The sequence below is a fragment of the Lagenorhynchus albirostris genome, chromosome 1 (assembly GCF_949774975.1).
Source record: "Lagenorhynchus albirostris chromosome 1, mLagAlb1.1, whole genome shotgun sequence".
NCBI classification, from domain to species: domain Eukaryota; kingdom Metazoa; phylum Chordata; class Mammalia; order Artiodactyla; family Delphinidae; genus Lagenorhynchus; species Lagenorhynchus albirostris.
The window spans coordinates 76,654,795-76,679,256 of NC_083095.1; the positions used below are offsets into that span (position 1 = coordinate 76,654,795).

The 24,462-nt window shown below is 48.7% G+C and overlaps 2 protein-coding genes and 1 long non-coding RNA gene across 18 annotated transcripts in view; 2 read left to right on the plus strand and 1 right to left on the minus strand.

The window, feature by feature from the left end:
* Window positions 1-2,643: 2,643 nt before the first annotated feature.
* On the plus strand, window positions 2,644-16,655 carry KLHL33 (kelch like family member 33). 6 transcript variants are annotated; one of them, XR_009539941.1, is made up of 7 exons: window positions 2,644-4,224; window positions 7,452-7,624; window positions 8,072-8,848; window positions 12,782-13,706; window positions 13,822-13,989; window positions 14,096-14,877; window positions 16,460-16,655. XR_009539941.1 is itself a non-coding variant. In XM_060146706.1 (7 exons), exons 4-7 carry the CDS (start codon window positions 8,092-8,094, stop codon window positions 14,646-14,648), a joined length of 2,403 nt encoding a protein of 800 aa, XP_060002689.1. In that variant the 5' UTR covers window positions 2,644-3,390; window positions 4,135-4,224; window positions 7,452-7,624; window positions 8,072-8,091; the 3' UTR covers window positions 14,649-16,655. The 6 variants fall into 6 exon arrangements, 5 of the variants coding, with proteins under 5 accessions (XP_060002689.1, XP_060002716.1, XP_060002702.1 ...); XM_060146706.1 differs by having other exon boundaries at window positions 2,644-3,390; window positions 4,135-4,224; window positions 14,096-16,655; XM_060146733.1 differs by lacking the exons at window positions 2,644-4,224; window positions 7,452-7,624 and adding an exon at window positions 7,734-7,776 and having other exon boundaries at window positions 14,096-16,655.
* The window catches only part of TEP1 (telomerase associated protein 1), a 56,571-nt gene continuing 40,876 nt past the window's right edge, over window positions 8,768-24,462 (plus strand). For 10 of the 11 annotated variants that reach the window (XR_009539930.1, XR_009539931.1, XR_009539932.1 and 7 more), the window contains exon 1: window positions 23,876-24,075. The gene's annotated coding sequence lies outside the window, so the exon portion shown is untranslated. Of the gene's footprint in view, window positions 8,849-23,875; window positions 24,076-24,462 lie in introns of those variants that run through there. The other variant, XM_060146650.1, reaches the window with a different exon arrangement.
* LOC132518756 (uncharacterized) lies at window positions 9,920-24,235 on the minus strand. Its single transcript, XR_009539948.1, has 3 exons — window positions 23,892-24,235; window positions 15,867-16,004; window positions 9,920-11,101 (listed from the first exon to the last, which is right to left on the minus strand). It is a non-coding gene; the product is annotated as an uncharacterized LOC132518756 (long non-coding RNA).

Below are 24,462 nucleotides of genomic sequence, written 5' to 3' on the forward strand. Positions count from 1 at the left end.
GCTGGGTAGAGGCCAGAGATGCTGCAAAATAGCCTACAATGCACAGAACAGCCCTCCACAACAGAACCGTCTGGGCTTAAATGTCATTGGCGTCAAGGTTGAGAGATGCTGCTCTAAACAAACTGTCCAGGCTCCTGTCCAGCCAGTCCCATCATTTGGCTTTCAAGGACATCTTTCAACAGTTCTCCCTCCTTTTCTGTAGCGTCAGTATTCCCCTTTCTCTCCTGGAATATCCTGTTGGCACACAAATATGCTGTCATTTTTCTTACCTTACAAAGACATAAACCTCTCTTGACCCCATTTCCCCTTCCAGTTGCTTCCAATTTTCCTGGTCAATTTTTTAAAAACATTTTATTACTAAGTTTTTAAGTTGAATTATGTTGACTTACAATATTAGTTTCAGATGTACAGCATAGTGATTTAGTAAGTATTCTTATAGGTTATACTCCACTTAAAGTTATAAAATATTCACTGTATTTCTTGTGCTGTACAGTATATCCTTGTAGTTTGTTTATTCTGCTCTGTTTTATAGCAGAACATCTTAAAAGAGTCTTTTCCACTTTCCACCAATTCCCTATTCAGTCCACTGCAGCACGACTGTTCTCATCGTGGTCACCAAGGACTTGCACAAACCTAAATCTAATGGCATCTTCTGCTTTATCTTGCACAGGCTATCAGCAGCATTTGACACCCCCTCTTTGAAACATTGTTTTTACTTGGCCTTAGGACATGTTCTCTGGTTTGCCTCCTAGTTTACCAAGTACTCTTTCTTAGTCTGCTGGTTTCTCCTCATCTCCGTAGTGCTCTAGAGTTCAGTCTGGACTGCTTTTCTGTTTACATACATACCTGGAGTGATTTCAGCCAGTGTTACACATTAGAGCCATTTCAGTGTGGATGACTTCCCATATTTTCAGCTCCAATCAGGACTTCTGAATACCTAGCTGCTCTTGGCATCTCGACTCGGATGCTTAATAGGCATCTCAAATTTAACATATACGAAACTGAGCTTACTTTCTCCCCAGCTTACTGCTGCAGTCTTTCCTATTTCAAGTAATGACAACTCCATCCTTCTAGTTGTTCATGTTAAAGTGTCTTGGTATTATCTTTGGCCCCTCTTTTTCATCTCCTCCAATTCATCAAATCACGTTGACTTTACCTTCAGAATACATCCAGAATCCAATTGGTCACTTCTCTGCTGCCACCCTAGCCCAAGCCAGAATTTTCTGCCTCCAAGATCAGGGGTCCCCAACCCCTGGGCCATGGACTGGTACCGGTCTGTCAGCGGCCTATTAGGAACCGGGCTGCACAGCAGGAGGTGAGCAGTGGCGGGAGGGCGGGGTGGGCGAGTGAGGGAGCGAAGCTTCATCTGCTGCTCCACCCCCCCACACACCCCCACCCCCACCCCCTGCCCCCATCGCTCGCGTTACCACCTGAACCATCGCTTGCATTACAGCCTGGAAAAATTGTCTTCCACGAAACTGGTCCCTGATGCCAAAATGGTGGGGACTGCTGTCCAAGATTATTGCCGTAGCTGGTCTACCTGCTTCCACCATTTCCCCCTTACAGTCAATTCTCAACACAGCAGCCAGAGTGAATAGTGTTAACACAGAAGCCAGATTATGTCACTCTTCTCAAAACCCTCTGTGTTTTCCTACCTCAGAATAAAACCCAGAGCCCCTTAAAGGCCTGTAAAAGCCTCCATAACCTGCCCCACCCTTCCTCAAGTAATGCTTTGACCTCACTTCCTGCTACTTATCTCCTTGTTCACTCTGCTCCAGCAACATTGGCCTTTTGTTCTTCCTTAAACACTGAAGGTGTGCTGCCCCTCAAGGCCTTTAGACTTGTTGCTCCCTCTGCCTGGGAAGCTCTTTCTGGAGGTATAGTCTTTAAGTCTGCTCAACTTTTTTTCGTGAGGGCTTCCTGACAACCCTACTTAAAATTGTACTCCTCTAGCGCTTTCTAGCCTACTCCCCTGTTTTATTTCTCTTCGTAGCACTTAGCACCTTGTAATCTAATAGTTGTTTTTATTATGTTCATTGTTTATCTCTTCCTGTTGAAATATAAACTCCCTGAGGGGAGGTGTAGCTTGTCCTGTTCATTGGCATATCGCCTCCCAGTACTTAAAAAGGTCTGGCACATAGCGGGCCTTCAGTTAGTATTTGCTGAATGAATATATAAGCTGATGAGGAACTAAACCAAAGAACTAATCAAAGGACTATAAGGTAAGACTTGAGCTAAAAGATTTTAAAAATTAGGATTACATGAGCTTGGGAAAAGAGGAAGTTTCTGATTACTTACTAAGTAGAAAGTGATGATAAATACTTTTTTTTCATTTACAAAGGATAGACACATAAATGGGTTGAAATGCATTAAGGCGTGGAGGTTTAAAGTAGAAACTTCGAGATGGAAGATAGAAGATAAATTCTTGTTGAATATATTTGAGAACAGGAATAATCTGTTTTTCTAGGCTTCGGGAGTTTTCAAGTATGTTATTACACAGCCTCAGGTATTTATTTGTAAGTTTTTATTAATGTTACGGGGTGGAATGGATTGTGGAGGAAGGACCTTCTTTGGCACTGCAGCCGCAGTTCGTATTGCGTAGTCGGGGAGTTCTCTCCCTAGGAAGCCTTGGGCTGTTGTAAAATCCTTGTGTGTCCAAAGCTTTGGGCTACCCAAGGGTGGACTCAAAAAAGTTTGTGGAGCCGGGAGATTAAAATCTTGGCTCCTTGAGTCCTAAATTATGGACTCCTCTTCCTAGCTGTCTTTCCTCCTGAGTCTCACTGACAGTATAGGGTGAGTGTGTACTGCTGATTTCAACAAATGAAGGCAATGGGGGATGTCAGGCCCCTAGACAGCATCTCCAGCCAGGTCATGTATAGGGCCCCAGGGCAGGCCGACTGAGGGATCACAGGTAGGCTCCTGTTATGTACGAAATGGAACCTGTTCCTCAGCTTCTCTAGCCATTGGACTAGTCCTACCCCTGAGCTCTATGCCCCTGCAGTTTGAAATCTTCCCAGATTCATGACTGTGAGGGCAGCCGTAGGACTTCATGAAGGCATGAATATTGCCATACGACTTTATGAAGGCACATGTGCCACTCTGACTGCATGGTTAGGAAAAGTGAGCAGGGACGAGGTGAGCGCCATTGTCAGTTTGGACTCTGGGACGACTGCGCCCACTTTAACAGCCCTGTTCCTGTATAACTACCTGCTTTTGGTTTGTCTTCAGGTCCTGCTCAGGGATGTAGCCTGAGGGAGCAGGAGTGTTGAGAGAGGTAGACGCCAAGTTCTCCTTTGGTGGTGGCTTCTGCACCTGCTGTAAGACCACCAAGTCTTCAAAAGCCTTTTGGCTACAGAGAAAGGAAACCCCAGATACAGAAGGGAACAGAAAGTATGTCATCCTCTGAAATGTCTGTCCTTGGGGATTTAGGGATAATAGGGCTTCTTCACTCTTTAGTTTTTCTGTTTTGCTGCCCAGCTGGCATTTCTTTCAAACTGGTAACCATAAACCTGTTCAGATGTAGGTAGACATTAGCCACTGTCTCCCCACAGCCAGCACCACCCCTACCACAGAAACTCCTCTTCCATCAGATTTCGGCTCCTCCTACGTGAATCCACTTAAGTCATTACTGTTTTTTGAGCATCTACTCTATGCCGGGCCGTGGGCGTTATCTCTCTAACCTTCCCCTCTGGTTCACTCACCTGGTAGTAATCAGAGAGCCCATAGAGGCAAGACCCTGGCTCTCAACATCTGCCGAAGTACTAGCCATACCGGCACTCTGACCCTAGGCAGCTCCCACTCTGCACACCCAGGTCGGTCCTATGTCCTAAAACATCTCAAATCATACAGGAGCCTGGAAATGAGATTTAGGACACAAACACTCCTTCATGGGAAGAGAACCCCAACCCAAAGCAGTAGGACTGTCTAGGTACCACCAGTGCCAAAGCGGGTAATGGAAGTGTGTGTGCGTGGGGTTGGGGGGGACAACCAAATCTGATAATCAAAGGGCACTATACAATTCATTAATGAAACGAGGGATGGAGAGAACTGGTGAAGGAGGGGATGGGGGCCTACCTGCATATAAGCTACTTTTAATTTTAATGATGAATGCCTCTGGCTCATTTCATCACCTAGCCCCTCAGAGAAGCGGAAACCAGGGTTCCAGGTCATTCTGCACTGAAGGCAGGAGTGGAGGGCCTTACCAACTGTGGCAGAGATGCCCAGGTAGGAAAGTATGGTCCACGTGATGGCAAGGATGGTTCCTTTGGGGGACAGCTGCAGCAGGGTCCTGGGAACAGAAGTTGAACCATCAGTGGAGAGGGAAGAGGGGTGATAGAGTGCTCCAAGCCTGGACATCCGTGTCACCTTGAGGTCCCTAGAGATACTGGTCCTGGTGAGTACCCCAGTGGCTGAGGAGAAGAAGATGGAAAACATACCAAGGAAACTGCCCTCTGGACCGTGCCTACCACTGCGGGACAATATTATGGAAGAAAATGCTTTCTACAGAAAGGAACAGAGAGAAAAGATGAGGTTTTGAGGAGCACCTCCTGCCTTCCTCTGTTCAGCCCAAATTATTACCCCTCTACCCAGTTTAGTGTCAGTGACTTAGGTTAGGCTGGGAAGCATAAGGGATTTTTGGCCCAGGGACTTAACAGGGCTCTGAGTGGTCTGATGGCCAACTTGTGATTGACATACAGAATCAGAAGTTGAGGGTTCTTTTCTGAGGAGGACAGATTTCTCAGTCAGTTTCCCACTGTCTCACCTTGGTACCCAAAGAAGCCAGTGGCTTGTTGGCTGGGGTTTGTGGGGAGGAAGTCCCCAGCAGGTAGTTGGTAAAAGAAAGGAAGATCAGGAAGAAGATAATCTGGGCCTGTAATACCTTGGGTGACGCCACCCCCCTCCACAGAGAGAGGGAGAAAGAGGGAGGGAAGAAGGGACAGAGACAGAGGTGAGTGGAAGGGAGGTAGTTCTCCTCCTCACTTTCCTTGTCTCATCTTCACTCTTCTCTCCAGTCCTCTCGTTCTGTTTCCTACCAACCTCCTCCCATAAAGGAATGTGGCTAAATGGGTGTCCTTTTCCTTCTTGCCTCAAACTACAAAGCATCCCTTCCCATGCCAGAGGGGTGAATATCAACGTTGTAAATACTGGGAGCAAGAAGCAGGGCATTTCTCATCTGGTAGTCATGTCTAGTGCTCATCCCAACAGATCCTCAGAAGGAGTCCTCCTTACTTTCCCCTTCAAAAGCTGGCATGTGGAGTCTCTCCCAGCAGAACCGGCTAGCTTCAGGTCTGGGTCCCTGGAAATCTGCTTTGTCAACTACCCACGCACACAATCCCACATCTCCCCGCATTCCGCCCCTTCCTGATCTGTCCAGCTCTCACTGCCATCCCCTTAGTCTTTTCACCCCCAGCTCAATTCCCCCTCGCCTGCCTTGGACTCCCACTCCACGCCTGCCAGTGCCAACGCCTACAAGGATAGTCACGGTCACCAGGCCCACCACCCGAAACTCATTTTCAAGATCCATGTTTGGTAGCTGCACCCCATGCTCCTGGAAGGGCAGAACACAGAGGTAGGGGGTCACAGAGATTTTTTTTTTTTTTTTGCGGTACGTGGGCCTCTCACTGTTGCGGCCTCTCCCATTGCGGAGCACAGGCTCCGGACGCGCAGGCCCAGTGGCCATGGCTCACGGGCCCAGCCGCTCTGCGGCATGTGGGATCTTCCCGGACTCGGGCACAAACCCGCGTCCCCTGCATCGGCAGGCGGACTCTCAACCACTGCGCCACCAGGGAAGCCCAGTCACAGAGATTTTTAATTGGTCCATCTGATTCTTAAAATGACTTGCCCAGGCTGGAGCCACGAAAATGCAAGCTGGGTGGTCAGCTGACTTGAGAAAAGGATGCATGAAGGAAGGGAATGGGCATCACCCGGAACAGGTCCAAAAGGGTCTGTGTGAAGCCCACTGTATGCACAGCCACAGCTACTGCCTAGGAGAAAGCAAATATGGTTCCAGTGGAACTGCCAAGCTCCAGACCCAGGCTGTGCAAGACAAGGAAGTAGGTACCACCTGAGAGGAGAGGAAAGAAGAGTCAATCGGTCTCACCAACTCCCAACAGGACCGGGGGCCCTAAGAGGTCATGGAGTCACAACAGACTCACCAGCCTTGACTTTGCCATTGGTGGAGATGGCTGAGATAGACAGGCTGTTGATAGTAGTGACTGAAGCCGAGAGCAAGGTAACGAGCGATCTGAGCCCTGGAGTGGGATGGGAATGGGGCTCCTTTAATTCACTGAGGCCGAGTCCCAAATCCCTTCCTACTGTCTAGCAGAGTGCTGAGCCCACACCTATGCCAGCCTGAGCAGTGATCCAAGGCAGCTGCAGGTAGAGGATGATGCCCCTGATCATCAGGGAGGGAGGAGTCACGGTCACCCTCAGCCCTTTCCTCTCACCCTCAGAGGGACCCTTGAGACTGTCCTCTGGAGCGAAGTTCTCTTTCCCTGCTTCCATCCCGAACCTTTGGGAACCCTAAGCACCAATCCGTTACCATGACTCCCATGACCCAGATAAAGACAATGGGGCCTTGCCAGGCCTGGCCCCCGAATTCTCCACATCATTTTTGGGGAGTATGGCTCCACATGGGGCTCCTAAGCAGAGGTGGAAGTAATACTGTCCCCTGGCTGAGATGCCAAGACCCTGCCCCAATCAGCAGGTCAGCAACAAGAAGGACGGCCAACAGACCTGGAGGTGCTATGGGGGGAGGTCAGCCATAACGCATTTAATGGAGGGTGGACGATTGCACAGAAGAGCAGGTTTCATCCAACCTTCGGGGATTCGCTGTGGGGTATGGGTCCTGCCATGGTGGAGCCGAGCAGAGCCTCCAGAGACACATGGCTGTGGTGGAGCTGTCCCAGGACCATGGGGTTGGCAGAGAACGCAGATCAGGGTCCAGTGTCCTTGTCCTTGTTGGCAGAGGGAGGGCAGAGGCTGACCTGGGGTTTGTCTCTGCCAGATAGCGGTTCCTCCTCTTCCTGGTGGGGGCCCAAGGTGTTGGCCACCTTGTCTTGCAAAGGGGAGGCCATAAGAGGATCCACACAGAGGCTGGCCACTATTGCCCATTTCACAAGCCAGGACAACCATGGGCTGCCTCTCTGTTTACCCATTTGGAGGAGTGCAGCCCGAGGGTTGGGTTTGGCTCTCTCACCACCAACTCCACGTTGGCACAGGGAGGAAACCCCTCGCTACGGGTGGGTCACCCGTGGTCGGTAGCCCTGACCCATGCCCCTTCAACTCCCACACTCCTCTGCCCTTGTTGGACCAGATGGATGGGTTATATTTGAGTTTCACGTCAGGATTGTTCGCTCCAGGGTCCCAGCTTTATCATGCACAGAAAAATCAACAAAGGCCAGGACTGACCCCAAACACACGCTTCACTCTTTCTCCCCACTTTCCTGCAGGTGTGCAGAGTCCAGACTTTCTTCACGCACCCCCTCCAGCCCAGTCCAGTGAAGGAAGCCTTTCTGGCCTGGCTCACTCCACCAGATCCCCACATCCTACTTGGCTTCTGAATTTGCCTCGCTCAGCACCAGGGCATGACCTACAAGTGGAAGGGGAGAGGAGGTCATCTCAGGTCAGGCCCAGGGGATTGGGTGTCAGAGTTTGGGCACCTGGAGACCAGCCCCCAGCCTGCCAGCACTGCCTATAATTAGCTGGGTTCGGTCAGGGACGGGGCCCCGGGGGCGCGTTCCCTCTGCCACACTGTCAGGAGTAGAGCAGGCTCAAGTGAGAGGGCAAGCAGAACGCTGGTGTCTTAGGAGGGTGACTACTGGCATGGGGGCAAGACGGGCAGGGTACAGTTCCGGGTACTGGATGTTTACACATAGATCTTGCGTGCTTTGCTGCACCTGGGGAACCTCAGAGTCGCGTGGTGTGGCCTACACGCTCGAGCCCTGGGATGGGGGGAGGGGGTTGAAGTAGGAAGAGGGACTGACATGTCGCCGGACTGGAGGCAGGGCTTCCTCTGGCCTCTGTGGGCCCAGCTCTTACCCTCTCTTCTCTTTCCTCTGCTTACCTGCAGCAATCCAGTGAGCTTGGGCCATGAGCGTCTCGGACTCGGCACATCGTCCCTCAGACCCTGAACAAGTCTCTCTTCCAGTCCAGAAGGACGGCCTTGGCCTCCCTTTGCCCACCAGGAGAACCCCCTCCTGGCCTCCGTCCCCAGACCAGGATCCTGGTTTGCCTCCCTTTCCTCTGGAAGAGCCTGGCCCCAGGCCCATGGCCCCGGGGAGCCTTCCCTCTCCAGCCTTGTCCCTAGAGAAAGAAGAGGAGGAGGAAGAGGATGAGGACGGAGAAGACGCAGAGGAGCCCGAGGAGCTGCGCAGCGAGGCGCATCCCAGCCAGTTTTTCGCGGAGGCACAGCGGCTGCGAGAGCAGAGGTTGTTGCTGGATGAAGACGTGTCAGTCGGGGGGCGAGTATATGGGGTGCATCGGGTGATCTTGGCTGCAGTCAGCAGCCTCTTCAGAGGCAGGTTGCTGGGCAGCAGAGGTCTGCAATGCCCCCTCAGCCTGGATGTAACCCCCGGGGCCTGGGAGGCCGTGCTGACCTTTGCCTATGAGGGGGTGCTGGGACCCGCCCCACGGGAGGATGTGCTGGTCGCGGCTGAAGCCCTGGGCGCACCCCGGGTGAAGGCTGCGGCCCAGTGGGGACACGAGGGGGCTGGAAGCACCCGGGAAGATGAAAAGCAGCCCAGCCAGGCAGAGGAACTGAGAGAGAACCTGCGCACCATGGAGCTCCTGTACCAAGAAGGCATCGGGTGTGACCTGGAGCTGGAGGCAGACGGCTGCCGGCTGCGGGGTGAGGGTCTGTGGGGCATTACATTAATGCAGGCGCATATGCCACCTGAAATGGTGTGTGCAAGCAGCGGGTGGTTCGGTCCCTACCATAGTGGTTTTGATCCCTGCTGCGGTCAGAATTTCCCCAGGGTGACCTTTGGCACCTCTCCTGACCCACTGAGAATGGAGCATGCGCAGTTGAGTTGTTTTCTTAAGAACACTGACAGATTTATGCTGTGGCTTTCCCTGTGCCCAGAAACAAGAAATTTACAGTCAGCTGGCTGGAGCTAAGGGTATATAGTAGAACAAGCAGTAGAACAAGCAGGAGGTGATTGACTCAAACAAAGATTAACCAAAGGCCCTTCTTGGCATCTTCTATTTAGGACACAGGAAAAGCCAGAGGAACACAGTGGAAAAATTCAGTGTGTCCTTTCCCCTAAGTGAGCTTGACACCATGGCAGTCGTGGACCCTACAGCTAGTGAGCAAGGTCTGGTACTGTTTGGCCAGAATCTTAAGGCTACCAGTTCATGGCACTTTGAAGTTAACTCTGCTCATCACCAGGAAAGCTGAAGAGGGTTGAATAAGTTGAGATTTATTCAGATTCTACTAACATTTAGTGAGGTACTGGGTACCAGGAATTTCTTTTACACATGCCATCTCTTTTCATCTCACTGAAAACTAGTGAGTTAGATATCATTATCCCTGGGTGCAGATAAAGAATATTAAATTCAGAGATGTTAACAGGTGAAAACCAGGATACAGGCCCACATCCACTAACCCAGTCTGCTGTCACTAGGCCATGCATTGCCCCCTATGCAGTCAAGTCAAAGACACATAGCACCTGGCAAATGGAGTCAGAGTGCAGACACATAAAAGTTTAACATTAAAAGGGATTTGTTTAGATATTATCTAGTTCAGCTCTTACACTTTATTGATAAGGAAATCAGTCTTTAAGACAAGTCCAAAGTCACATAGCTACTGCTCATTGGAGGAATGACTGGGACCCAAAGTGCTTCTGGGACTCCCCAAAGGAAAAGGATCCTATCTTAGTCAGCTTGGGCTGCTATAACAAAAATACCACAGACTGGGTGGTTTAACATAGAAATTTATTTCTCATGGCTCTGGAGGCTGCATCAGGGTGTCAGCAAGGTCAGGTTCTGGTTAGGGCCCTCTTTCTGGTTTGTAGATGACCACCTTCTCACTGTATCTTCACACAGCAGAGAGAGAGGGAGATCATCTCCCTCATGTCTCCTCTTATAAGGGCACTAATCCCATTCATGAGGGTTTCTACTCTCATACATAATTACCTCCCAAAGGCCCCACCTACAGATACTATCACGTTGGAGATCAGGGCTTCAACATATGAATTTGGTGGGGGCGGGGAACACAAACACTCAGTCCATAACAGACTTCTAAAGTGTTTGTTATCATTTCCAATAGCACTAGATGCAGGGGGAATTTAAAATTTCATAGTTATAAAATTCTCACGAGGGTTTGGAATTTAAACATCCTTGTATTCAATATCACTGCTTTCACTTCCTTTAAGAAACATTCCAACTTAGTGGTGGAAACCTGTCACTTAAAATTCTAAGGAATAATGATGAGTGAGAAGTGGCACAAAATACAAGTGGTTGTGAATCCTTTGTCAGTGGCTCTGAGCTATAGTCTGATTGATGGTATGGAAGATGAGATGGCTTACCTGCTTTACGGAATGCAGATTTTCTCAGGCAATATGGAAGCTGTCACTAATGTTTACTGCTTGGGAAGCACCAAGCTACTACCTACTGCTCAAAAAGACAGTGGAAAGCCACGCCGATATCACCTGCCCTTTGAGAGAGGTGAACATGCTGCAACTGATCAAAGCAGCCTGAGGTTCATAAGCCTCACTGGGAGCTTGGGTCTGTGTGACCTGCCTGAGAGGACTTCTAGAAGCATTTCCCCTCTTTTTTTAAAAATAATTAATCAATTAATTTATGTTTGGCTGTGTTGGGTCTTCGTTGCTGTGTGCAGGCTTTCTCTAGTTGCAGCGGGTGGGGCTACTCTTTGTTGCGGTGCGGGAGCTTCTCATTGCGGTGGCTTCTCGTGTTGTGGAGCACGGGCTCTAGGTGCACGGGCTTCAGTAGTTGTGGCATGCGGGCTCAGTAGTTGTGGTGAATGGGCTTAGTTGCTCCGTGGCATGTGGGATCTTCCTGGACCAGGGATCGAACCCATGTCTCCTGCATTGGCAGGTGGATTATTAACTACTGTGCCACCAGGGAAGTCCTCCTCTCTTTTCTGTTATGAAGCATTTCAAACATAGCAAAGAAAAGAGAATATTAAGATGAACACTCAAACACCCATCACCCAGGCTTAACAATTAACATTTTACTATATTTGTTTCATTTCTTTATTTATTTTTTGCTGAAGTTTAAAGTAAATCTCAGACATTTCACTCACAAATACTTGGGTATGTGTCTCTCTAAAAGAGGACATTTTCTCATGTAACCACAATTTATCATATCTAACAAAATTAACAATGATTTCTTAATATCGCATAGTCCACATTGAAATTTTCCCACTTGTCCAAAAATGTGTCTTTTAGAGCTGCTCTGTTCAACCCAGGAGCCAATCAAGGTTTGCACTGAACTCAGATATATGTCTCTTAAGCTTCCTTTACTCTCGTACAATCCTCTCTCCCTTTTTTATGACTTATTGAAGAAACAAGATTAGTTGTCCTATAGAGTTCTCCATGTTCTAGATTTGTAAGCATTTTCCCTCATGGTTTTGTTTAACTCATTCTTTCAGCCTCTCAATTTCCTATAAACTTGAATTTAGATCTGAAGGTTTGATTAGATTTCGGTTAAATATTTTGGTAAGGATACTCCATACTTGATGCCAACTGCCTCAAATTGAGTTACATTAGGGAGCATATAAGGTCTAGTTATTTTATTTTATTTTTTTTGCGGTACGCGGGCCCCTCACCGCTGTGGCCTCTCCCGCTGCGGAGCACAGGCTCCGGACGCGCAGGCCCAGCGGCCATGGCCCACGGGCCCAGCCGCTCCGCGGCATGCAGGATCCTCCCGGACCAGGGCACAAACCCGTGTCCCCTGCATTAGCAGGCGGACTCTCAACCACTGCGCCACCAGGGAAGCCCAGGTCTAGTTATTTAATAGCATTTTTGAATAGGATATTTTCAGAGTCACAAGGGCCATGCAGATAAGCAGGGAACTGATACACAAGTATGCTCACTGCAGCCTGACATCAGTTACAGTGATCTGCCCAGACAGCCCCTGCATGGAGATAGAAAATGAATCACTGCCTTTCACTAGGACTCAGTTTCCATATCTTAAAAGGAGCAATTGAAGCAGGTGATTTTGAAGGCTTCCCGTTTACAAGCACTAAATCTTGGGTAAGAGGAGATGGCAGTTAGATGAGTGTGGCTCACAACCATTCCTGAGTGTGGTACCACTTTCTGAGTAAAATCTGACTAGCGGAATGGCTGATGTCAGTGGCTCTTATAATTGTAAAGAACTTTATTCTGTGCACAATATAGAAAGACCTATATAAGTTGCACACCGGTCTTTGCAGTTTATCTTGTACCCCCTCTTAGCAAATGTTCTCTGTAGCATCTTCACTTGATTGCTCAAGACCCTTTCTCTAATTGGCCTGCATCAGGAAGACTAAAGCAATGTTTTTCAAAGTGTCTTCAGGCCACTAACATGAGAATCATGCAGGGTGCTTGAATATGTGAAAACACAAATTCCTAGGGTCTCCGTCTAGAGCTACTGAATCAGAATCTCTGGAGGTGGGTCCATGAAACCTTCACTGTAACAAGCACCCCACGTGGTTCTGGTGCATATACCGCAGTTTGGCCTGTGGTCTTGGGTGGTTGGCCCAAAGTTGGGGCTGTGAAGACAGGGGAGTGCCTTGCAGTTTGCAACACTCTGGGTCCCCCTCTGCTTCTCCCTCTTGCAGTGCACCGAGCAGCCCTCGCCTGTGGCAGTGAGTTCTTTGGGGCCATGCTCCTGAGCGGGATGAGGGAATCCCAGGGCACAGAGGTGTCTCTGCATACCATCTCTGCCCAGGACCTGCGGCTCCTTGTCTCCTTTGCCTACTCTGGGGTTGTGCGGGCAAGGTGGCCAGGACTGCTGAGAGCCACCCAGGCTGCTCTGCGGTACCAGAGCTCTTCCTGCCTGGCTCTGTGCCAGAGAGCCTTGGCACAAGGCCTCAACCCTGCCCGTTGCCTGGCCCTGATCCCCATGGCTGAAGCCCCTGGGCTGGAGAGGCTCTGGAGCAAAGCCCGTCACTACCTCCTCACCCACCTGCCTGCTGTGGCTTTGTGCTCCACTTTCCCATCTTTACCGGTCGCCTGCCTGGCTGAGCTCCTGGACAGCGATGAGCTACACTTGCAGGAGGAGTTCGAGGCCTTTGTGGCTGCACTGCGTTGGCTAGCTGCCAACCCTGACACCCAGGAGTCAGAGGCCAAGGCCCTGCTTCGATGCGTCCGCTTTGGCCGTATGTCCACCAGGGAGCTGCGGAGGGTAAGAGCGGCCAGGCTGCCTCCACCCTTGAGCCCGGACCTACTGCGTCAGCTGATGGTGGAGGCTGAGGTTCCAGGACAAGAGAGGCGGAGGGAGCCTGACCAGGCACTAGTAGTGATTGGCGGGGACGGGCTCAGATCAGACATGGCCACGAGACAGCCGTCCCGAGGAGTGTGGTGGGCCCGGGCCTTTCGCTGCGGCGTAGGACTGGTTCGAACTGTGGAGTGGGGACGGCTGCCTGCCCTGCCTGCCCCCGGGCGCTTTCGGCACGGGGCTGCGAGCCTAGCAGGAAGTGAGCTCTACGTGTGTGGCGGACAGGATTTCTACGGCCACTCTAACACCCTGGCTTCGACTCTCAGGTATGGCCCCCTGAGAGCGGCCGGTCCCAAGGTGGGCAGCTGCGGGAGGTTGGCAGCCCAGCCAACCGCAGACTCCCAGGGTCACTCTTCCCATCTCTTGTCCCACTGTGTCCAGGTGGGACCCCAGGCAAGAGGACTGGGAGGAGATGGCACCTTTGTGCCAGGCTCGGAGCTTTTTCCCCCTGGTGGTGCTGGATGGACTGCTTTATGCCCTGGGTGGACGAGACAGTGGTGTTGCCCTCAGCTCTGTGGAGACTTATAGCCCCAAGCTCAATATCTGGAGGTGAGCAGGGAAGGGGGTGTTTCAGGCATCAGGGAGAGGCTAGGAGTCTTGGAAGAGGAGAACGGAAGATGACTGTTGCCTGATCACGTGCCCTGTTCTCCCACAGGCCGGCACCTGCTCTTCCAGCACCACGCTTTGCCCACGCAGCTGCTGTTTTGGAGGGCCAGCTGTACGTGAGCGGCGGCTGCAGTGGGACTGGCCAGTACCTGGCCTCGTTGCTGCACTATGACCCCAAACTTGAGAAGCCGGGGACACTTCTGAGCCCTATGGGGGTACCTCGGGCTGGCCACGTCATGGCTGCTCTGGGTGGGCGGCTGTATGTAGCGGGTGGGCTAGGTGAGACTGGGGACCTGCTGAGCTTCGAGGCCTATGAACCAAGGACCGATAGCTGGACTCACCTGACCCCCCTGCCCTCGCCCCACGTCGGGGCTGCAGGCGCTGTGCTGCAGGGGGAGCTACTGGTGCTGGGGGGCTACAGCCACCGTACTTATGCCCCCTCCCACCTTATCCATGCCTTCTGTCCTGGCCTGGGCCGATGGCTGTGCCTGGGAACTCTGCCGAGGCCTCGGGCTGAGATGCCTGCCTGCATCCTGACACTGCCCACCGTGCAGCAAATAGCTTTGGTTCCCACACGACACCAAACTAAACCTGCCGGGTGAAGGGGGAGTGGCGGTGGATGGCGTGAGGAAGGGATAAGAAACATTTTGAGAGGATAGAAATGATGGGGGCAGGGATAAAGAGAAGGCTTTATTCATGCTCATGTTTCATTCTAGCACAGTGCTTTACAACTCACACAGCTTTTGTATGTATGATATGCATTGAGGAAAAGGTGGTTCTGGAATTCCTAGGGAAAGAGCGTTGGGGAAGGAGAGGCAGCTGAATACCTAGGTAAGGAGAGGAGACCCAGGGGCAACTGTACAAGGTTTAGATTCTTGGTGGGGAAAGTGCATCTGGCTGGGCAGACAGTCAAGAAGCGTCAATGGCCAAGGTGTAGGGGCCATGAGAGGTCAGTTGGGAAAATGATATTCTGATCAATGGACGAAGGAGAAAAACGTGGAGAGGCCATCCGTGAAAGAGCTGAGGAGTGTGGGGGAAGGACTGCGATTGCTGCTTCTCTTTACTCTCCAATCCCTGGGACACCCAAACCCTCCTGAAAAGGTTCTTTCTCGGGTAAACTTGTAGACCCAGTCTAGCGTTTCCTCAGCCATACAGCACAGGCTGCCCCTAAGAGCCTCTTGGTTTTCAATCTGAGGAGGATGCTCCTGTCTGGACCCGGCACAGCACAGGGGCCCGAGATGCCAGGGCGACGAGGTGGGAGTGCTGCAGGCGGGGAAGATGAAGATGGGAAGGAGGGAGGCGCCCATGGCGGCAAAGGGATGAAACAGGATTTGAGGGCATGGGGTGGGAGAAGTCAGGAGCTTGGCTGGCTTCTTTCCTTCCCTTTAGGGTGAATCGAGGGATCAGGAGAGAAAACAGTACAGTGTGGTGTGAGGTCCTAAGTTGTGAGAGGAAGTGGCAGAGAGAAGAGTAAAAGGCAGAGGAGGCCCAGAAAAGTGGTTCCTTCCTCTGTCCCTTTCTTCCAGAGTTTTTTGAATCCATTTCCCTTTTTCTTGGCCAGGGAAAGTTGAGTCAGATGTTTCCTCTCTCTCTTCCTCCACCCTGCTTTTCCTTCCCTTTTTTTTGCTCTCTTCTATCTTTTCTCCTTTCTCCCTCACAGTTATTAATTATCTACTGTGTGCCGGGTACGATGTGGGGCACTAAGGATCCCAAGGTCAGGGAGCTCCCGACCAGCACACAGACTTGTAAGCAAATACAAGTTTGACAGTGGACTTAGAGGTATGGACACTTGCCTCATACCTCTCCCGAGAGCCGCGTACCTCACATGCCTCGTAGTTGAAGGTGTGAGAGCCCAGAGGATGGAGGAGGGAACTCTGTCCAGGGAAGACTTCTGTTAGGAAGGCATCATCAGATGGGTGTAGATTGAACTGGATCTTGAAGGCTTCCTGGAAACTCACCTTCAGAGAAGGAGGGAGGCATTCCAGTCAGAGGAAAGAAGCAAATGGGGCATGTGGTGCCCTGTGTCTCCATAGCAAAGCGGAAGTCAGTATTCCAGGGATTCTTCAGAGAATTCTGCTGCTGTGCCAACCTACTCTCTTCCCTGGAGCCTTCCTGAAGACAGTGGCTTTCACCTAATTGTATGTTCTCTTCCTCCACAACTCCCCTACGTCTTTCCTGTCTGGTATTTCCACTTCTGACCCCTGAGCAGCTTAAGGCAAAGAAGGGCCACTTCTTTGTACAGGTCAATTTTCTCTTACCCTTGCTAATTTAGATTCTCATGCTGCTAAGGGTGAGATGAGGGAGCCTCCCTCGCATCTTTCTTCATCCCGGCCAGGAGAGACTTGACATGTTTTTGTTTATTGTTTTGAGATTTCATTATTTTATTAAGGTTTCCTTCTATATCTCTGTTTAGGAACGTAGTTGAAAATGAGGAGGGGTAAGTAGGCTATATAAGAGAACAGAGAAGAAAGATTGAAGAAGACAGGGAAGAAGGAAATCGGAAACACTGAGAAACTACGAGGATTGAGTCTTTAGGGTGAACTTCTGTGAACACGCTCTGTGATTTGTATGCAAAGACAGGCTTAAATAAAGGTTTCACCATGACTGAATCATTCTTGTCTGAGTTTCTCTATTGTAAGAAACATTCAATATCCCTTGTAATTTGGCTTCTGTCTCCACCACACTACTGAAACCATCCTCCTTCATTGTCACCATGACCTACTTCTCACCAAATCAAACAATCTAAGGCCATTCTCATTTTTCTTCATCTTTCTGCAGGAATTGGCTGGCTTGAAAATTGGCCTAAACATTTCTCCTTCCCTGGCTCCAGAGATAGCACACTCTCCTACTCTTCTTACTTCTCCAATCCAAAGAGGTGGCAGAAAGTCAAATCATAGTGTCCAAGAGGGGCTGGTGCCATCCCAGGCAGAGCTGACAGCCAAAGGGCCCGAACTGTGTAGATGGGGGAGCTAGCTGCAAAAGGCTCTAGCTTTCATTACTTAGGTTTTTTTGTTTGTTTTTTGTTTTTGGCTGCACCCCACGGCATGCGAAACCCGTGCCCCCTGCAGGGGAAGCACAGAGTCTTAACCACTGGACCACGAGGGAAGCCCATTTGTGAAATTGTGGTTAGAATGAGAAGAGAGGAGGAGGTTTCTGATGTGAAGCAGGACACTGGTCTTGCTCTTGGACCACTCTTCAGTGAGAGGGGCCTGATACAGGCAAGGCAATGAGCTGGGGCCCTGGGCAAGTGCACTGAGATTCAGGGTAGTATTTCGACCCCAGAAAGGAAATAGAGTAAGGATCAGGAATTGGGACAGAAATCACTCCTACGGAGCAGGCAATCATGGCAATCCAGGGATTAGGCTACAGTGTGGTGAGTTCCTAGAGATGCAGGATTCTTATCTTTGGTAAATCAGATAATGAAGCAAGGTGTTGTAGGTACTCCCCTACTACCTGCCTCCACTCTTCCTTCAACTCTTCCTTTGTGGGTGAAGGTGGAATTTACACACCTGCGCTCATCGTTTCCAGGTCAACTCAGGAACTGGAGAGAGCTGGGGGTGTAGGTTCAATACCAGTAAGTGTGTTGGACTATATGAGTCTCCTATGCCTAATTCTGGGTTGCCCATGTGCTTCTCTTACTTTGCTTCATGATCCTCTTCAGAAAGCTCACCTCTCCTCTATCCCAAGCCTTAATGACTCAACTGGGTTCTAGTCGTATTATTATGTTTTTTTTAGCAGCCCTCACCTCTACTTGGATTTACCACTGTCATCGGTTCAGACTCATCATGCTTTGTTGGCACTATCATTTTTCCTTTTTCCTAGACACAAAACTTTGTAATCATCTTGAGCTTGCTCTCCTCTTATCTTTTTCTTCACTCAACTCATCATGTAATTTTTTTTTTTTTTTTTTGTGGTACGCGGGTCTCTCACTGTTGTGGCCTCTCCCGTTGCAGAGCACAGGCTCCGGACGCGCAGGCTCAGCGGCCATGGCTCACGGGCCCAGCCGCTCCGTGGCATGTGGGATCTTCCCGGACTCGGGCACAAACCCGTGTCCCCTGCATCGGCAGGCGGACTCTCAACCACTGCGCCACCAGGGAAGCCCTCACCATGTAATTTTGAACTACTTAAATAGAAACCTTACTGGTCTCTTCTCCAGATATTTTCCCTGTCAAATATACTATATGTGTGTGTGTGTGTGTGTGTGTGTGTGTGTGTGTGTGTGTGTGTGTGTGTGTGTATATATATATATATAATGCCCTGGACATCTGGAAAATCGACAACAGAAAAGCTTAAAAAATGAAAAAAAAAAGGGGCGGGTAAAAATCACATAGAAATCCTACTAGCTGCAAAACTAAGTGCTATTCTTTATCCAGACGGACAGTCCAGGAGGTAGAAGCAACAATGTCTAACCAAAAGAGTGAAAAACTGGATAGAAAGATTGTTTAATAGAACCACGGAATGAAGAGATTTTGGATAGTGCAATTCAAACCCTTCTCTACACAGTGTAGGAAGCCAAGGCAGGTGGCATAGTCTGGATAATGAACAGGAAGGCTTTTCAATGAGAGCAGTCTCCAGGTGACATACTTACAACATCAGGACCAAGAGACTCGCTGAGACAAGCATCACAGGTTAGGTATACAGGCAGGACCGTAATTATGACATAATTACTCTGTCAGGGCCACAGACTACATTCCAAATCCTAGCTAACTCTTGGGATCAAGGGATCATAGGTGGAAAAGTGTGAATTTATCACAACTTCTGCTAATACAACTACAAAAATATACATACATTACATATATATACATGCCTATGCATAAATACATGCATGAATACATGTATATGTCATTAGTGGTGAGATTATAGTCGTTTTTTTCTCTTAGAGATAGAGGTTTACGGTATTATTATTATGGCTGACGATTCAAGATACAATAACCTGTATTTCTGATTTAGAATTGTGAAAAAAGTATAGCTTGAGAGTGTGAATTAGAGTGAATTAGAATCAGTGTCTTGGATTCAAGCCCCAAATCAGTTGCTGTTTTGGTAATCATGGGTAAGTCCTTTAATCACTTTGAATACCAGTGTCTTTTTTTAATATATATACATCTTTATTGGAGTATAATTGCTTTACAATGTTGTGTTAGTTTCTGCTGTACAACAAAGTGAATCAGCTATATGCATACGTATATCACCATATCCCCTCCCTCTTGAGCCTCCCTCCCACCCTCCCTATCCCACCCCTCTAGGTGGTCACAAAGCACCGAGCTGATCTCCCTGCGCTATGCAGCAGCTTCCCACTAGCTATCTATTTTACATTTGGTAGTGTATATATGTCAATGCTACTCTCTCACTATGTCCCAGGCTCCCCTTCCCCCTCTGTGTCCTCAAGTCCATTCTCAACGTCTGAATACCAGTATCTTAATGCATAAAATAGAGATAATACCTGTGCTATCAACATCATAGTGTTATTATAGTCATGAGCTCCAGAGCTTGGGATAGTCCTAAGGATCTCTACACACATTTCAAAAAGTGTACCCTGGTACTCTGAAATTAAGTTTCCAGGCTATACCCTTTTAGATTAGCAAGCTAGGTGACACCAAACAGGGTGGCCAGTGTGCTGTAGCACCCCTGAGACCATGAATGCCATACAGAGGGTTACAGGTTTATCCCCAGCTACTCCAGACTAACACTGCTCCTGAGATAGGGATATGGATTCATGTGGACTCCAGCTGAGGCTAAGGCATTTAGGGAGCTAGAGGTCTTCTAGTTGTATACCAGCTTGACTCATTACCAGACAGGTAATCTGAGCCTCAATGCATTGCACACTTTTCAAGCAAACTGTCACTGATTAAAGCCAACTCTCTCACAACGGAGTAAGAACTGCTTGTTTTAGAATATAGCTAACATTGTTTAAGTGCCTGCTAAGTGCCAGGCAGTGTGTTAACTGCTTTACATGCATTGTCTCATTTAAATGCCAAACAACCCATAAAAAGTGGATGCTATTATTATCCCCATTTTACAGATAGGAAAACTGAAGCTTAGAGGAGTGAATTTACTCACCAAAGGTCACACAGTTTATAAATGTTGAGCATGTATTTAAACACAGGTAGAAGGACTTCCAAGCCTGCTGTCTTTATTATGCCACATCTCCAATGCAGATTCACCTCCATGGAGTGGTAGGCTTTATTCACAAAACTCATACTTAGACTCGACAAGTGGGAGCAGTTAAAGGGTATTAATATCTTTTAACAATCTATAATGGAAAAGAATCTGAAGCTCCTCTGGGATGCCAAGTGCAACCAAATAGGTGCTTGTCCATAAATCACTGCTTGGGTGATTCTTTGAAGCTGGCAGTGGATAGACTGAATAGAAGCACAAGCTGTGAATCTAAAGGTAAATATTCACAAAAGGGAAAAGAAAAATCTGGTGAAACCAAGGGTCTTTATAATCCCCAGGCACTCACTGCCCTCTTAGCTTCTTATCAGAGATCTACCCTTCCCAGTTCAAAGTCTACTCCCTCCAGGAAGTTTCTCACGGTCCCCCCTTCACAGAATCCTGAGTTTGTTCCTTAGTAGAATATAGCATTTCTCATAATTTGCCTTGTATTCTTGTGTCTCCTGCATGTGTCTGTCTCCTTCACGAGACTGTGAAGCCTTGAGAAGAAGGCATGTTTTATACACTTTACATACTGTCTTGCACTTCATAGGTGCTTAACAGATATTTATTGACTCAAAACGGGAGAGGATAAGAAGTATGCAATAAAACTGACTAGAAGAGGTGAGCAATTTTTAAAAATTTAACTACAATTGATGTACAATTTCAGGTGTACAACTTCAGATTCTTTTCTATTACAGACTGTTACAAGATACTGAATATATTTCCCTGTGCTATACAGTAAATCCTTGTTGTTTATCTATTTTATATATAGTGGTGTGGACCTGTTAATCTCATACTCTTAATTTATCCCCCCACCCCTTTCCCCTTTGGTAAGCATAAGTTTGTTTTCGAAGTCTGTGAGTCTGTTTCGTAAATAAGTTGATTTGTATTTTTTTTTTAGATTCCACATATAAGCAATATCAGATATTACTTGTCTCTGACTTACTTCACTTAGTATAATCATCTCTAGGTCCATGAATATTGCTGCAAATGGCAATATTTCATTCTTTTTTTATGGCTGAGTAGTATTCCATTATATATATATATCACATCTTCCTTATTCACTCATCTGTGGGTGGACATTTAGGTTGTTTCCATGTCTTGGCTATTGTGAACAGTGCTGCTATGAATATAGGTGTACATGTATCTTGTCGAATTAGAGTTTTCGTCTTTTCTGGATGTATGTCCAGGAGTGAGATTGCTGGATCATATGGTAGCTCTATTTTTAGTTTTTTAAGGAACCTCCATGCTGTTCTCCATAGTGGCTGCACCAACTTACACTCTCACCAACAGTGTAGGAGGGTTCCCTTTTCTCCACACCCTCTCCAGCATTTATTATTTGTAGACTTTTTGACGATGGCCATTCTGACCATCGTGTGAGGTGGTACCTCACTGTAGTTTTGACTTGCGTTTCTCTAATAACTAGCGATGTTGAGCATCCTTTCATGTGCTTGTTGGCCATCTGTATGTCTAAAGGTGAGCAATTTTAATAGGTGGTAGGGCCCTTAATAAAGGGGCTTCTAAGGGCTGAGGAGATGGCACAACTTCACCCCAGAAAGTAGTAAGTCTGGACACTGCACTCATCAGTTGGATATTGCAGCTTAATACCACTGATCAACAATAATGGGTGTAGGTTACCTATGGAGGAGAAAGTGAGTCATCCTCTAAGAACTTGCAAATAAGCTCTATGAGAGTTAACCCAGTGGGGAATGGAGTGCCTCCTCAGCTCTGGTAGTTGTTCAGTTGGCAGAATGACAGTAATCTGAAGAAAGATTGCTGCAACTCAAGGGAGTGGCTAGTTTAGAAAAGCAGGACTCAAAGGAACAAATAATACAGGGTGCATTTAGCACTGTCCACTGAAAAGAAAAGCTGAGTTTGGACTTTGTAAACATCTTGTGAATTGAGAGATTTCCTCTGTTGCAAGGCAGAGACAGTTCATCTGGCTGTCTCAAAATCCAACTGAAATATCCTTTAGAGATCAGTCAGTTACTGTCTCTCTGCCTAGAGAATCATTCTAGACTGGTGATTTTCAAAATGTGGTTCCTGGATCAGAGGTCAGAATCCCCAATACCCAAGAGTTTCCTAGAAATGCAGATTCTCAGGTCCTATCCTAAACCTACCAAATCAGAAATTTTCAAGGGGGGGTGAGCAAAAACCCTAGTTTTAATCAGGGGTTCTTAACCTTTAGCATGTATCAAAATTGCCTGGAGAGCTTGTAAAATACACATTGCAGGGCCTGGCCCCTAGGGCTTAAAAATGCAGACTCCAGACCCCACTCCACCTGTCTAGATCAGTGCTTCTCAAAGTTTAATGTAAGTGGGAATAATCTGGGAATCTTGTAAAATTACAGATTCTGATTCAGTAGGTCTGAGGTAGGGCCTGAGAGTCTGCATTTCTAACAAGGTGATGCTGATGTTGCTGGTCCACAGCCCATACCTTGATTAGCAAGACCCTAGGGCAGAGATTCCCAAACTTGTCTGCACATTAGTATTATCTGGGGAGTTTCAAAAACTTCTAATGCCCGAGTCCTCCTCTGAAGATTGTGATTTAATCAGTCTAGGGTGTGGCCTGGGTTGGGGGATTTTTAAAAAAGATTTCCAATGGTTCCAATGTGCTGGCTTTGAATTTCTTTGCTCTTGCAGCTAACCAGAAAGGAAACTCTAGATTCTCCTAGTCAACCAGGAAGCAATGGTGACCAGTTGCTACTCTTCCTGTACCACCAGTGTGATGCTAAAATACATTATTTATAAGTTGTAGTTCAGGATCATAAAGGCGACAGAAAAATATTTCTTTTAAAAAGAGTGTAGGGACTAATGGGGTAGGTGGTAAGAAAGGCATCTAAGGAAGTTAGGTGGGATCTGGCTCAACAAATTGAGAATAAAGGATGCCTCTGATTCTGAGCTGAAGCTTCAGTTGTTACCTGAGAATGCAAGGGTACCCGCTACCCTTAGGAAAGGGATATTTTCCAGAAGACAGATAATCTATCTTACATGAGGTAAGCATGTTTCTCCTGCTAATATCTGTTTGGCCCTGCTCTTCATGAAACAGCACCAGCATTACCATCCTAAAGGTCACTTGTCCCTTTCCTGAGCCTGGTCCCACTTTCTGAAAACAGTTCCGCATTAGCCATTCAGGATGGCTCCAAAAAATTCTTTGTCCAGGGATCTATCCCAGATGGACATAAGCTGCTTAGTTCACTCTGCCTTAATTATTTGATATCTACACCCGGTTACAGGCCATTGCTTTAGACTTTCCGTCTCCTTTTATTTCCATTTTCACCAAGTAACTTTCGCATGAATTAAGAGTTCCACTATACTATTTGATACCAGGACAAAAGGTGTCCAGATCGGCAGCGAACATGACAAAATCTTTTTCAAGAAATGGTGTTGGAAGATATCACAAAAGAGAGGAAATTTAGCAAAAGAGCGGAATTTGGTAGAAGAGGAAACCTGAGGGACAGGAGAAAAGAGGACGAGGAAGGAGGGTGAGGGGGGAAAGGCGGCGAGAGGGAGTGGGACTAACCTCTGGCCCCAGAAAAGGGTGCAACGCCCTCGCTGCAGTTGCATCGCCAGCCGCGCCTCTCTCCTCCCCGCGGGCCGCGACCGCCCCGCCCCGCGTCTGCGGCGGCGCGCCGTCTCCTCCCGGCTCCCCGCCCCCCGCCCGGCCCCACCTCAGGCTTCCACTCTACCCACCCGCGGAACCGAGAGCCCGGTCCTTTTCCTGCTGCCGAGGACTGAGCGGCCCCGCGTGACAGCCAGCTGCTCCAGGCCCGGGTGGCTCCGGGGACGGTCGAGCGCCGGCAGCAGCTGGCCCTGGCCCTGGGTCTAGGCGAGGGTTCGGCCGCCGGGGCCGGTGGGAAGGGCCTAGCGCGGCCAGGTAGTGACCTCCCGAGACTCCTCTGGGCGGGCGCCGGGAGGGGTGCCTCGGCCCTGCGCCTCCGGCAGCTCCGGGAGCGGGTGTGGTGTGTGAAAGGGGGAGTGGGAAGTATGAGGGAAAGGGAGGGCCCGGGGATAGAAGGCCACAGGAAGAGGGTGGAAGAGACCAAGTGAGAATGGGTCGCTCTTCCTTGTCTGTGTTCTCCTTGGAACGGAAACCCGGGCTGTGCTTAAGCAGGGTAGGCTGTCACACAGCCAACTTAAAAGTGTGGTGGCTATTAACGTGTTAACACGGCAAGGTCTCCAAGGCACACTAAGTGCAGAATAGTCTCTAAAGTATGATCCTCTTTGTGTAAAACAAAACAAAACAAAAAGGGGGGTGGTGGTG

Coding starts and splice junctions, on each gene's coding strand:
- KLHL33 (XM_060146706.1), top strand. CDS start 8,092: ATGAGCGTCTCGGACTCGGCACATCGTCCCTCAGACCCTGAACAAGTC. Junction 8,849..12,781: donor AGACGGCTGCCGGCTGCGGG/GTGAGGGTCTGT, acceptor TCCCTCTTGCAG/TGCACCGAGCAGCCCTCGCC. Junction 13,707..13,821: donor ACCCTGGCTTCGACTCTCAG/GTATGGCCCCCT, acceptor CACTGTGTCCAG/GTGGGACCCCAGGCAAGAGG.